Source organism: Delphinus delphis, chromosome 16, assembly GCF_949987515.2.
Source record: "Delphinus delphis chromosome 16, mDelDel1.2, whole genome shotgun sequence".
NCBI classification, from domain to species: domain Eukaryota; kingdom Metazoa; phylum Chordata; class Mammalia; order Artiodactyla; family Delphinidae; genus Delphinus; species Delphinus delphis.
In genome coordinates this window covers 63,872,339-63,887,270 of record NC_082698.1, presented here as the reverse complement: position 1 = coordinate 63,887,270, position 14,932 = coordinate 63,872,339, and the positions used below count along the sequence as shown (strand labels likewise).

The 14,932-nt window shown below is 34.4% G+C and overlaps 1 protein-coding gene across 5 annotated transcripts in view; it reads right to left on the bottom strand.

Annotated features, from left to right (window-relative positions):
- Positions 1–1,123: 1,123 nt before the first annotated feature.
- The window catches only part of HERC4 (HECT and RLD domain containing E3 ubiquitin protein ligase 4), a 270,043-nt gene continuing 256,234 nt past the window's right edge, over positions 1,124–14,932 (bottom strand). For all 5 annotated transcript variants that reach the window (XM_069541545.1, XM_060034903.1, XM_060034902.1 and 2 more), the window contains 6 exons: positions 14,608–14,774; positions 13,892–13,958; positions 11,384–11,466; positions 7,804–7,987; positions 2,675–2,777; positions 1,124–1,789 (listed from right to left, as the gene is read on the bottom strand). In XM_069541545.1, the coding sequence (XP_069397646.1) occupies positions 1,581–1,789; positions 2,675–2,777; positions 7,804–7,987; positions 11,384–11,466; positions 13,892–13,958; positions 14,608–14,774 (813 nt within the window). In that variant the 3' untranslated portion in view covers positions 1,124–1,580. The remainder of the gene's footprint in view (positions 1,790–2,674; positions 2,778–7,803; positions 7,988–11,383; positions 11,467–13,891; positions 13,959–14,607; positions 14,775–14,932) is intronic.

Sequence of the window (14,932 nt, the reverse complement as noted above, 5' to 3'; positions counted from 1 at the left end):
TGAGAAGCCCGTGCACCGCAACGAAGAGTAGCCCCCACTTGCCGCAGAGAAAGACAGTGCGCAGCAACAAAGATCCAACGCAGACAAAATATAAATAAATAAATGAAGTTAATAAAAGTACAGGTCCACAATCCCTTCTCCAAAACCCTTGGGCTCATTTGCAGCATTTTGGAATTATGAATGTTAAAGAATTTTTTAAAGCACACATAATGTAGCAACCCATAGAGGTCTGAGGCAGCACCTAGATCAAACACAGAAAGTAATCAAACATTAAACATTGCCACAGTAAAACGTACGAATAGTCCCATTTAATACCATAAATAGCCTCAACAGTTCAGATCAGGTTTTGCTGTAAAATTATATACACAATTTTTTTCCAGAGTTGCTCTGGATTTTAGAATTACAGATAAGAGACTTGGGGACCTCTATAAAATGGATGAATTTGTATGGGAATGGGAACTATCCAAAATTTTAAGAGACCTTCCCTGAGACATTACTCTTTTTGAAGAATTTGGAATCTTATGTGAGAACCAATGAAAGTTTAAATATTAAACCAATGAATAATATTTAAACAGTTTTCATGGCATTTAAAAAATAAATTAAAAAAAACAGTTGCATTATAGCAGAAAGTCACATGTGTTGCATCACTCAGTGTTACAATTTAATGACAGGAGATAACTAAGCATCAGCACCATAAAACTGTTAAGATGTTTCTTAAAATTCAAGTAAACAGTTCTAAAGCACTGAAAATTCCGTTTAAATACCAACCTGCAGCATCAATAGTTTTAAAAGCTATAACCCAGTGACTGGTTCTCACAGTAGTCAGTGACTGTATTCTGGCAACTGTAGGACAAAGTTCTTCCATTACTAAATATTAAGCTTTCTGATAACCTCCCATTTATCAATAGTATCTCAAGAGTCACAAAAGGAAAGAACTATAAGTTATTTAGAGAACTCTATTTGTAATTTAGATTTGCACGAGGACATGTATTCTAGCAAAAAAGCAAAGACTATTTTCACCATACTAATTTTTTGCTTTCATAGATTCTCAGAATAAGGTTTAAATAATAATTTTTAACCCTTAAAAGTCAGCTCAGTTCAATTACAACCATAGAAACTGTACTGGTATCAGAACATAACTATTTTATTACAAAACTTAACAGTATTTACAAAATGAAAAAATAATCAAATGACTATTGCAGGCCAAAGTTAAAGGTTTTTGAGCCGTGATTGAAGAAAAATTAAGCAACATTTTCATGCACTCACACACCAGATCATTTGTGAAATATGCAAACTCTTAAAATTCATGTTAGTAAAACTTCCATGTATTCACAATACTTGTATGTTTATTGGAAGATGGCAAAAAAAAAATCCATGGTTCTGTACAGTAAGTTTAATATTAACACAGTTTGTTCATTTCCTTTAATGTTTTTTGGCTTTCATGAATACTCATTGCATTGAACATTTTGCAAGTAAGAATTATAATAGTACCTCTGTCACCTTGCTGGATTCATCACCACAAAAAAACACACTAATAGTTTAATGCTTTTGCAGTAAACTGAATAGTTATAACTCCAAAGTTATATTAAACTGAAACCTTCATTGTGGTCAATAGCTTGGATCAGTTTAGAGCGTAGAGTTTCTTTGTCCGTGTATTTTGGAAGATCCAGAAGATTAAAACAGGTATGGGAAACTGGGAGATATTCCTCACCACCTCCTGTTGACTGGATGACTAGTATTAGACTCTTCATACCAAGAATAGGAATGCGATCACTACCTGTCAAAAATACTGCCAAGAAAAAAACCATTGAGCCAACTACTTTTTATCAAAACAACAACATGGAGTATCAAGTTATTAAGACAATCACCACAGCAAAGCTTTATAGTAACATTTGCTCTAATGGAAATGTTACTTCTACTGGAAGCCTATCTCCAGAATTTGTGGAAGCATTATTTTGAGACACATCCAAACAATATTTTTTCTTTAAAAGTGTAATCTTAATATTAGCACACAGGAGATGCTTAATAAATGTTTGGTACATGAATTACTATTGTCCCTGAAACACTCTAAGAAAACTTCTTTTTGAAAAGAATAGCCATTTAGAACTAGTTTATAAACAAAATGCAGTTTTGATTATGATCCCTTTTTCTACTTGTCTTGTTTCTGTCATTTTTAAACAGAAATTTATAATTGGCAGCCAAATCTCAAATCACTGAAGAATGACCTGTCATCCTATGATATGCAAAACAGACACAGATTAGGCTATAAATAAGAGAAGTCCTGGAATAGAAGAGTTCTATTTTCTACACCAATTCCCAAAGTTTTCATGCAGAAGCAAGGAGAAAAAGAAAATGAAGACTGAACACAGAAAAGAGCTATACTGCAGAGATCTTTTTAGAAATTCTAAAAGGAATTACATCCCTAGTTTATTGTAATCAGTGTTATAAATTGTTTTCTTTCATCTGAAAGAAACAATTCTATTTTGGAAGCTAACTGAATTTAGCTTTCAAAATATGAAAACACATGTAATAATGTAGATTAGAAAAATTAAAAACAGGACCTTGGTATATAATAAGGAAAAAACCTTACCCACTAAAGTGAATCAATTAATCTCCTGTGAGAATAAGTTTATTAGATTCCATTCTCATAAAACACAAAATTAGAAATACTTACACAAAAATTGCTTTTTCTTTTCCAATGGTAATTCGTGAAATACTTCCCAAAACATTTTTATTGTAGGATGTTCTGCCCAATATTCTCCTTTGTATTCTGTATTCTAACAACAACACAACCTTTTATTAATATTAAGAGATATGTTTTATCTCAAATCTGACAAACTGACTTCCTTAGCACATAAAGCTAACATTGTCCAGGTGTTTGAAACTCATGTGATTCAGTTAACTACTTACTACTTCTTGGGCATTCTGCAACTGTTAGTTCCAGGGGAAAGGGAAGAAAATATGTATGAATCAGCAGAAATGTCTCCCCCCTCCCAATTCAAAGAACATGATAGGATTGTAATATCATCTTCCAAAGTAAATATTTAAAGGATAAACCAGAATTACTAAAATATTAATGGATTATTAAAGTTCAACATGGAATTAAGTATCTGTAATAATTATAAGATTTTCTTTCCCTATATTGATGAACAGAAGTCATACTAATTATTTTGTATTATTCTATCTTCTCTTTAAAAAATAAATGGTTCTAAGAGTAATTTTCTGTGGTAATTTTCTGTGGTAGTTTCCAAGATGGCCCTCAAAGATCTCTGCCTCCTGCTATTCATGCCCTTGTGTAGTCCCTTCCCACACTGAACAGACCTGACCTCTAATGATTAGGATATTGTAGATATGAGAATGCATGACTTCTGAGGCTAGATGACAAAAACTTCTGTAGCTTTAGCTTCTTTTTGATCACTCACTCTAAGGGGGAGCCAGCTGCCATTTCATGAGGACATTCAAACAGCCCCATGGAGAGGTCCTCATGGTGAGATTCTGAGGCCTTTGGTCAACAGCCATGTGAGTGAGCCATCTTGGAAGGGAAATTCTATCCTAAAATCTCAGATGACTAACAGCAACAGTCAGTATTATGACTGCAACCACGTGAGAGACCTCTGAGCTAAAATCACTGGACTAAATACACCTCTGAATTCCAGACCCTCAGAAACTATGGGAGACAATAAATGTCACTGTCATCTTTCAGCCACTATGTTTTGGGGTAATTTGCAACAAAACAGCTAATACACTTCCCCTTTAACACACACTCCTTTCTTTGTTCATCAGGCTAATTCCTATTTATCCTTTAGGGTTCAGATTAAATGTCACCTAATTCAGTCATTGACTCATTCAACACATATATAATGAGCTTTAGTCAAAGTTTGGGGCCGTGGGGAAACTTCAGTGAACAAAGTTCTTACTTACCTGGTGGAGTGCACCATCTATGAGACGCTTTCCCAGTTTCTGTAGCCTAGGTCAGGCTTCTCCTTATATACCATTCACTAAACTCCCTTCCTTTATATTCATCACAGTTCAATTACTTAATGTCCAGCTTCCTTACTAGAGGACAAAGACCATGTCTCAATCTTATTTACTGCTCTCTTCCTAATCTGTTGCATAGTATCAGGCAACCAGTAGGGGCTCAATGAATATCTCCTTGTGGGCTTCTTGAATTTGGGGCTCTTTTTGTAGCCATGATTATCTCAATGACTGAACGCCTGAGAAATCCACAACATATTTGCTATTAAATTTTTTTTTTTGCGGTATGCGGGCCTCTCACTGTTGTGGCCTCTCCCGTTGCGGAGCACAGGCTCCGCACGCGCAGGCTCAGCGGCCATGGCTCACGGGCCTAGCCGCTCCGCGGCGTGTGGGATCTTCCCGGACTGGGGCACGAACCCGTTTCCCCTGCATTGGCAGGCGGACTCTCAACCACTGTGCTACCAGGGAAGCCCTTGCTATTAATTTATAAAGGTTTGGAGAAAATGGTTTGAATTTTAGAAATCAGCTGATGTATTAACTTGTTTGAATTAGTCTGTGACCATGTTAGTGGGGAAATGAAAGAAGGATGCCTAGTTTTTTCTATTTTCCTTTTTTTTTTAAACCTCAAGATGGTTCTGGGGAAATGTGTACACAGTCCTGATGAAGAAGAGCATCTAAAGTCATAAATCATAATCAATGAAATTATAATGAATCAGATACACAGTGGAAAAAACTAAGTATACTAAGTACACTAAAATATACTTAAAAAAATGTCCTGTCTTACTGAATGAACACTTCTATCAGTTGTATCTTCAGGCAAGGTTTTAACTACTTGCTGAGTACCCTTCTAAGGCTCTGGAAATAAACCAGTGAACACAGAGAAAAAAATCCTGCCTTTATGGTGCCTACATTTGTAGTGGGGGGTAAGGAGCAGCAGACAGTAAAGACAAAGTTTTATTTAGTCAAATTCAAAGAAGAAAAATAAAAGCACAGAAGGGAGATAGGGATGTATATGTGCACATGTGCAATTTTTAGTAAGTTACCGAGCGAAGGTCTCTGAAAAGATATAAAGACATAAAGGAAGTGAGAGCAAGAAACATTTGGAATTACCAAGGTGAAGGGAATTCCAGGCACAGGAAATAGAAAGGCCACAAGACTGGAGGGTTCTAGGCTCAGCAAAGAAGCCAATAAGGCTGAAGCAGAGTGAGAGGAGGAATGAAAGAAGATGAGGCAAGAAGGATAAACTGTGTAGGATCTAAAGTGTGATGAGAGGTCATTACATTGTTTTCATTGTAGAGTGACTGGAGGTGGGGTCCATTTCCACTGGGGTATCCTTAAAGTCAATACAGCTTTCTTCTCTTCAGCAGATCAATTTACCCCCAAAAAGAAATCTTCACTCTCCTTCCTAGAGGATTTAAGCCTGGCTACCAGCTTTCTGAGTGCCAGCTTCAGTTCTACCTGTTTTCCCAGATTCTAAAGCCTCTCTCCAGAGTTGTATTTTGCTGGGTAGGAAAGGGGATGTGAGAGGTCTAATAATTCCTTAAGTTAGCTCTGAAGTAATCCTATTGCTCTTAGCCCTGCCCTGCATCCCTGCCATTACAGTAGCATGATGTGCCAATTCCTGAGCCTTTCAGAGATTCTACATTGTGACACGGGTTGCCTCTTGACAACCCTGTCCCTCTGGAGGCTTCAAATTCAATTTTCTTTGTTCTAAGTCACTCAACTCATCCACCTATTCTCTCTCTTTTTAAAAATATTTATTTTATTTATTTATTTTCCTTATTTTTTTTGGCTGCATCGGGTCTTACTTAGCTGCAGCGCATGGGATCTTTGTTGAGGCATGCGGGATCTTCTCGTCATGGTGCCACTGTCTGTTCGGGTCTCTCTCTAGTTGTGGCATGCAGGTTTTCTCTCTCTAGTTGTGGCGTGGGGGCTCCAGAGCGTGTGGGCTCTGTAGTTTGCGGTGTGCAGGCTCTCTTGCTGAGGCGTGCGAGCTCAGTAGTTGTGGCGGGCGGGCTTAGTTGTCCCGCGGCATGTGGGATCTTAGTTCCCTGACCAGGGATCAAACGCACCTCCCCTGCGTTGGAAGGTGGATTCCTTACCATTGGACCACCAGGGAAGTCCCCATCCACCTACTTTCTATCTTCTAAAACTATTTTTTCTCTTGCTCACTGTATTGTTTTGGGGGTGGGGGTGGGGGTGGTTATTCCTATTTTTATTCCTTTACTGTCATTCTAGTGAGATTTTGGGAGGGAGCAGAGAAAAATGTGTTTATTCCAATACGTCTAACCAGAAGTCCTAACTTTTTTTTAATTTAAAACTTTTATTCCCTAGATTATTACACAGTAAAATTGACTTTTTCTGATGTGTGTATAGTTCCATGAGTTTGAAACACATGCAGAGATAAACCACCACCACAATCAGGATACTGAACAATTCCATCAACCCAAAGAACTCTCTTGTGTTACCCCTCTGCAGTCACACTCTCTCCATCCCTAGCCCCTGTTCACCATAGTTTTGGCTTTTCAAGAATGTCATATAAGTGGAATCATATGGTATGTAATTCTCTGAGACTGACTTCTTTCACTCAGCATAAGGACTCTGAGAGTTATCTCAGGCACTGCATGTGTCAATAGTGCCTTCCGTTTTAACACACAGTAGTATTCTACTGTATGGATGCAGCACAGTTGGTTTATCCATTCACCCACTGAAGGATATCTGTGTTGTTTGACTTGTTTGCAGATTTTTAAAAACATAATTAAAAAAAAAACTTGTAGTAAAATACACATAACCTGAAGCTGATCATCTTAACCTTTTTAAAGTGTACAGTTTGGTAGCATTAAATACATTGGCATTACATGCAACCATCACCACTTTCCATCTCCAGAAGAAGCTTTTCATCTTCCAAAACAAACTCTGTACCCATTAAACAATAATGCTTCTTTCCTCCCTTGTTTACAGATTTTTGTGTGAACATAATATCTAGGAATGGAACTGCTAGAGAATGTAACAAATATATGTTTAATTTTATAAGAAAATGTCAAACTGTTTCCAAAGTGGCTGTATCATTTGTATTCTCAACAGCAATGTATGAAAGTTCCCAATGCTTTGTATCCTTGTTAGACTTAATAACATATTTTTTAATGTTAGCTAACTTAACAGGTATACAGTATAGAACTACTAATGCAAAAGCTGTATCAGAGGTTGCTAGATTACAAAGATGGAAAAATGTACAGATCAACCCTGCATACATCTTTCTTAAAGTTGACCTAACGTAGCACTTTTCACTAAATGTTTAGCTGAAGAAATATCTGAGAATTACTTGTATAGAAAAGAAGGAAAAGAAAAAAGTTGTTTAAAAATTCCCAATCTTCTCCCTAAAGTTTCCTGTATTGGTTAAGGCATCAGTAATGAAAATCATGAGTATTATTTATTCTCTGATAAAAAACTTAACATTGAGACTAATCAGAAAAAAAGGAAACAAAGATCTTAATCACTGTGAGTGCTTTTCATAATGGTTTTCCTAGGGTTGAGGCAGAATGAAAGCCCATTAAGTTTTAGCTGGGGCTTCTATTCAGCCTCTGTCATAGATAATATTTTTCTATATGAATACCACCAATACCAGAGATATAAAAATGCTATCTAATTCATACAATTAAAATTCATTCATTGTGGAGTAAGAAGGGTACAGTGTTTTCCTATAAAAACGATAGTACTAAATAGTGTAAAATGGAAAATAATAAATGAAAGAGCAAGATTTCCATCAACAAGCCATGTTTTCCTTTTGCCTTTCCATTTAAACAATATCAGAGATTTGTTTTCCCCTACCTTTTCCAGTTCCTTCCAGTCATAATTTGTATTTCCAATAACCATTGCTTGTAGTTCATTAGGCTGGAAGAGCTGAAGGACTTTTCCTCCACAGACCTTATGAAAGCCCGCATGAAAAGCATCAAATAAGGAAGCCACTGATTTATTGAATATGTAATCCACATAAGCATCAACAAACTCCTGCCTGGAAATGAAAAAGCACACATGCAGAATATAAAAATCATTTTTTATAGAGAATACATATTGAAGTCTTATTAAAACTTTGAATGCAGCTGTACTTTTTGCTACTTATGTATAAAACTGAGAAAGTATGAATAAGGTTCAAAGGGACAAAGTCTTTACGAAGAAGTCTATTATTCTTTCTATACAAAAATCTGGTATATCTATGAGGCATGTACAATCTCTCATTTACAGCCATTCTTAGGCTATTTCTAAGTGAAAGATTTCATTTCCTAATGGGGAGAATGATGATACAAATGGCTATAAAAAATTTTTAAATTCACAAATTATTCAGAATTTATACGTACCATTCCACATACATCCCTAAAAAGAATAACCTCTTAAAAATACTAGGTGACAAAAAAAAATGAGAGCTTTGGGATTCAGACTATTTGACAGACTACAGTCTGTTCTTCCTTGGGTTTCAAGGAATCTGATAACACAATTTATTTAAAAAACTAAAAACCCAAGAGGGACACTAAGTATTCTTTAAGGATAATCATTAAAGATTACAAGTGCAGTTTCTTTTCAAATGTATGTGCACATACATATAAATACACACATACACATGAACACTTTGGATGCTTTTCTTCCTGTTATGATACAAAAGGAAACCCCTTTACCCAGTAATTAGAACTACAATTTTATTCAATTTGTTCTGTTAGCCACAAACACTTTATGAGCTATCTGGTCAAACCAATAATGAGAATGGGTACTAGAGGATTTTGATATTTCATACTCCTGTTTTCCAAATTAAAAAGGATGATTCTATAAATGGGAATACTGGTAAATTTAGTCATCTACAGATAATCATTTTAGCAAAGTTTAAAATAATACCAAACTGAATTTACAAAGAGGGAAAAAAAAAAGGTTAAAGGAGGATATTATAAAACTGGGTGGCCCTAAGGAAAAATTAATAATAGCATATGCTTATCAGCATAAGGTTCTGATGAGAAGAAACAGGTAATTTTGTAATGCATAATTTTATAATTAATCTAATGAGAAAGTCAAATTTATACTAGTTAAGTCTCTTAAGTACAAAAGGTTAAATTGTTTTATGGGCTAACATTTTTGCCTTCAACACTTTCATTATGTAACTAGGACTGGCAGTACAAAGATCAAAATTCTTTAAATTACTTCTAAATAACCTATGGGAAACAATATTTGTTAGAAACTTAAAGAATTAGTCCAACAATAGAAACTTTAAAAGCTGAAAAAAACCATCTTTCTAAATCATAGTCAAAGTTTTTCAAAACCAAGCTTTTTTTTAAAGGGTAAGTAGAAAGACCTAAATTATTTTCACATTATTTTTAAAACAGCTTTATTTTTTATCAAAGTAGAAGTATATACATTTTAAAATGTCAAACAGTAATAATCCTAACAGCCAACATTTACTGAGCACATACATGTGCTAGGTACTACTCTAAGCATTTTAAAATTATCGCCTCATTTAATCCTCAAAATAACCCCATGAAGTATGTATAATTTATCATCCCATTTTATGGAAAAAGAGACTATGAGGCATGGAGACATAAACTAATTTACCTAAACTTAGTTATACAGCTTCTAAGTAGTAGAATCAGGATTATAATCATTTGGATCAAGTCCCTGGCAATTTGAAGAAAACTATTTGTTAACTATTTTTGCTATTCCTTCTGATATTTACCTTCAAACTTCAACAACACAGTTCTATTGTTATTCCTTGATTTACAATTATAAATATTATCTGATGCAGTGAATAATGAATATTGGTTCAATATTTATTGTTAACATTTTTATGATTATAAATATTCAGCTAGGGAGTATTCTATGATTACTTTTCTTAAAAAGAATTTTTGTTTCCCTTAGGTTGCTACCTCATCTCCAACTTCAACAGAAATGTCAATCTCCTCTAGATTCATTCAAATATTTTAGGTTGCATTTTTCTCCTGAAGACATTCCTCCTGGAGCCCTCCATCTTCTTGATCTACCGCAGACTGACTGCTCTTTCTAAATCATGTACACACTGCTGTTCCTCTTTGTCTCTCCTATTTGTTTTTTTTTGGATCCCCTGTCTTCCTCGTTCTTGGTTCAATTCCTTGTTTTGGTAGGACACATCCTCCACACATTCTTAAGAAAAATGCGCTGGAAGTAAATTCTCTGAGACTCTGCATGTATAAAAATGTTCTTATACACCACATACTTGATAGTTTCAATATAGAATTCTATGTTAAAAATAATTTTTTTCCCAGAATTTTGATCTCCTAGCTTCAGTGTCATTCTTTAGAAGCCTGATGTTATTTTGATTCTTAATTCTTTGCGTATGGTCTGCTTTTTTTTTTTCTGAAAGGTTTTAGGGTCCCTTTTTCTTTGGGTTTTGAAATTTCATGTATTTTTGCTTTGGCATATGTTTTTTCAGTTCACATGCTTTCCATCTTAAAAGGCATGTCATCCAGTTCTGGGAAGTTTTTTTTCGTACCATTTCTTTGACAAATTTCATTCATTCCATTTCCTTCAGTGAATTTTTTTCAGTTTTTAATAGTATCCTTATGGAAGCTACTCTTACCATCTTGAGGATACTGATTTCAATTTTCATTGAAGTTTTGTTTTTCATCCTATACTGTTTGTGTTTCCTTGGCATTCTTTTTCACTGTTTTGGTCCTTTCTTAAATGTCTACTGATCTTTGGTTATTCACTTACATTTAAAAGTTAGGCAGTTTTCCCAGAGAAGAATCCTCCAATATAGAGTGTCAAGGAGGAGGGAGCTGTAGACTGTCACTTAATCTCCCTGTTTTCATTTCAGCGCTTTGTCCCTGGCTGTACCTAACTGCCCTCAAATCCACAGTTCCTTTAGTTCAATCTCCCCAGAATGTAAGTTTCCAATCTGCCTAGGCTGGAGAGGGGAAGTTGCCAGCTACTTGTGTACTAAGGGAAATAGGTTTCTAACTGCTTCTTATAACAGCCAATCTTTCTGTTTCCAGCTTCCCCTTAAACTCCACAGACATACACATTTTAACCTGTTTTTTATTCTCAGTGCCTGAGGCCTCTGTTCTGCAATATGAACTGTCTGCCTTCTTGGTTCCCAGTCCATCTTATGTTGCAGCTTTTTCTGGCTGGCTGAAGTTAGGCACCACTGGCTTCTAGCTTCCAAAAACGAGTTTGCTGTTGTCTCCTCTCCCTTCTCTTTGTTCTTGTTGTTAATGATCTTTTAATCCCTTTATTAATGTCTTAAAAGGAGCAAAAGGAAGATTAATTACGTCCTTACCATTCAAAATAAGTTTTATCTGAGTAAAAACTTAAGGTTGTGACATATTTCTAAATACAGAAGAAAATGCCTACTGAATCTTTTTACTACCACTGATGCTGCTTATAATTCACTTACCGATTTTGTTTGTTAACAGCTGTGTCTGCACCATTTAGAACCAGTTCTTTCACTTCTGTTGCACCAAAGTTTTCAACTGTGATCTATTAATTTAAATTTTTAAAAAAAGTCAATGTCAGACTCAAAACTTATTAGATTATTTTAATAACCTATTATTATAATCTACCTTTCTCTCATTAAATATAAGAAGTAATAAATCTGCAGTAAAATTCTGCTACCATAAGCTTATTTGTGAATTCTGCATAAAGCCACAACTAGAAATCTTCATCTTCTCTGGCAGTTTGAAATCCTACCTTGACTAACTAATTACAAATCAACAAGTGTTTGGTTTGTTAAAAACAGGAAACTGAGTATTTATCATGTGTAAAACTTCAGAAGGGTCACTACAGGAGTAAAATATTAGAAAGGATGTTTTCCACGGACAAGTGAAAGACTCAAAGTCAGAATGCATTCAGTTTAGACTAGCTATGCATTCTTCCCACATGATAGCTGCTACTCTTGAATTCTTCCTTGCTGCATTCTTAATTACAAGTTGTTCTTCCAGTTTGCCATTAATTTGGTCTATAAAGAGTCGGTTATTTTGAAACTTTTAATTTCCCTTACTAGTGTACTCATTTTCCTAATGTTACCATTCCCACCTTTGAATCTTTCTTCTTCCTATTCCCTTTTTTTTGGAATATTATCCTCTTCTTTTAAAACATTTTTTTTTAGTATCTGTTGTCTATAAAACACTATGGTGGGAGTGGGATGATAAGAGATGAATAAATCCCTGCTCTGGAGTTTACTATTTAATGAAAGAGGAGAAATGTGATATGTAAACAACTCATTATAATAAAATCAATGCTATAATACAGACATGAACAAAATACTACCAGACCACAGAAGAAAGAAAACTTACTTCTAACTAGAGGAAGTATTAAAAACCTTGAGGAAGAAATGTCATTTGAAAAGCACCTGGAAGGGTAAGTAGGGCTCTGAAAGATTAGGAGAGGGTGGAAATTTCTGACTGAGTACAGAGATTGAACAAAAGAATAGATATAAGAGCAAATATCAAAAAAAAGTATGCCCCTAAAAAGCAGGGATGGTAAGGTATATAAAAGAATATTGTGAGACATGACAAAATGCAGTATGAATGGAAGGATACAATGAAAGTTAGAAAGAAAGCCAGATTACAAAGGTCTTTTAAGTCCATTATAAAGCTATTATTCTGCAAGTAATAAAGAGCCACTGAACGTCTGGGAAAGAAATGGTAGTAGGAAGGAATGTTTCATTTACCACAGTTCTTAGATATACTAAGCATTCACAAACTTGGTGATTGATAAATCAGAAATTAAACTGCTTGGAACCCAATGTTTCAGTCAATTGAGATGAACAGTAAAGATTCAATGATAACTGACATGGTTATAAGTGAATCAACTGAAAAGGAGAACTAAAATTTCATAGTAAACAGAAGTCCAAGGAGAATTTTTTTTCTTGAAAACTATTAAACATTACTAAAATAAATTAACTTATTTCCCCTAAATCTATCAAATTTTCTTACAACTAAACTATGTGCCAATTCTTAAAATGATCAAAGAATGGATAAACTTTATTGAGGGGGCACATAATTTTTTGGCAAGTTGTGTGATAGTGGAATATGGTATCTTTTGTCAGCTTTGACCATAAAAACATAAAGAGAACTGTTTAGGGGTGGGGGACAAACAAAGTTTTTGAAAAGACATAAAAAAAGAAAAACTGAAGGTTTTACCATTTTCCCAAGAGTCTAATTTATAATACTGAAATTGTTACTTCTGAAGTGACTTATAATCCTTCCTGATTTTCTCTTCTTTAGTTGTCAACTAGTCTACTTCTGCCAGATTCTCATTTGTCAATGTCTTTGCACGTAACTGGATGATTTACTGAACACCCCTCTCAGAGAATTAAGTTCTGCATCTTTTACAAGATTTGCAATTTCATCTTCCAAATAATATTCCAATGTATTTGTATTTGTATTGCATCCAACCGTAAGACTAAATAGGCAAGGATGAATGTTAGTGTGAAAGGGATATCTGAGTGGGAATTAATCTTTTAGGTGGCAAATTCATTAGTGAATATTTTCATGTTACAATAACCTATGCTTCTCTAAACATTCTTGTAACTGCAGACTCAAAAAATGAACACTTTAATAAAGAGGACCCCTTGTATTTGTAAAGATCTTTAGTATAATGTTAAACAACATAGGCTTTGAAGTCACAGAGCTGGATACAAATACTATCTCTGAAGTGTGATGACTGTTTTCAGTTTTCTTTATATGTAAAATAAGGATAATAATACCCATCTCTTGGGATTATGAGGATTAAATGAAATAATGCATGTACTGTGACTAGCATATAGTTAATGCTCAATAAATGTTAGCTAAAGGGTTCTTTAAGAATACCATCCATTAAAATAAAGAAAAACCATAAGGCACAGCTGATAAATAAAAAGGGATGATGAACACGCAGGCTACTCTATGTCTTTTCATCTTACCGTAAAATTAAGACAAAATGTTTCCTCAACATCATCTTCTGGATAATCCAGTAACTGTTGCATGCTTCTGAAAAACAATATATATGTTTCTTTGAAGTAAAATATTATTGAGTATTTTGACTATTTTGCTTATGACTAAGTATATATTTTCATTCATTCTTGATCAAATCCTTTTGTTAATTTGTACTTTTATATTTGTTTCAGAATGGTGGATGTACAATGGAAAACTTATAAACAATGCTGAAGAAAAAGCAACCTACTCTAAGGCTTTCATCTCCTGCTTTGAATACAAAAACATGTATCCACCTATTTTCAACACTTGTTCTTATTTATATACAATTTTTATTCCATTTTATGTAATAAATAAAAAGAAACTTTACATATTACATGTAGGAATGAAGGTGATTAGAAGTAAAAGTCCAAATAAATCATTTAACTACATTCAGGAAACATTACCTTCCTAAATTTATTATCAGATATTCACAAAGTATTGTTAAACTAAAAATTCAGTACATGGTTTTATACACATAACGCTTTCAGCAGAAAATTCTCAGTCTGAGTAACACAATGGGTTTTCCTTTATTAGAAGGGCTATTAGTTTATTTTGGAAATTCAACAAGAACAACAGAAACATAATTATTCCTAAAAGGAAAGCTTCTGGACATTCCCCATTTCCTATTTTCTAAACCCCACTCTTGCCACTTTTTACAACTAACCTCCCAACATCAGGCATTAGTTCTTTCAAATCATCCAGAGATGGCTTCTTTTTTAGCAGTTTCTTATACAAAGCCAAAGGAAAATGGAGGTCCACAATAGTAAAATTATAAATTGCTAATCCACAGATAACACCAATCAAGTGGAACAAATCACTGTCTTCAAATGTCTAAAATTATAAGGGAAAAATAAGTAAAGACTTGTTCTCCAAGTTAAAACATTAAACTTTCTCTGATTACAAAAACACATACTTGTGGTAGAAAATTTTGGAGACACAGAAAAAAGTAATGAATAATAGGAAAGAAGTTCATTCTCATTCCCATCTCC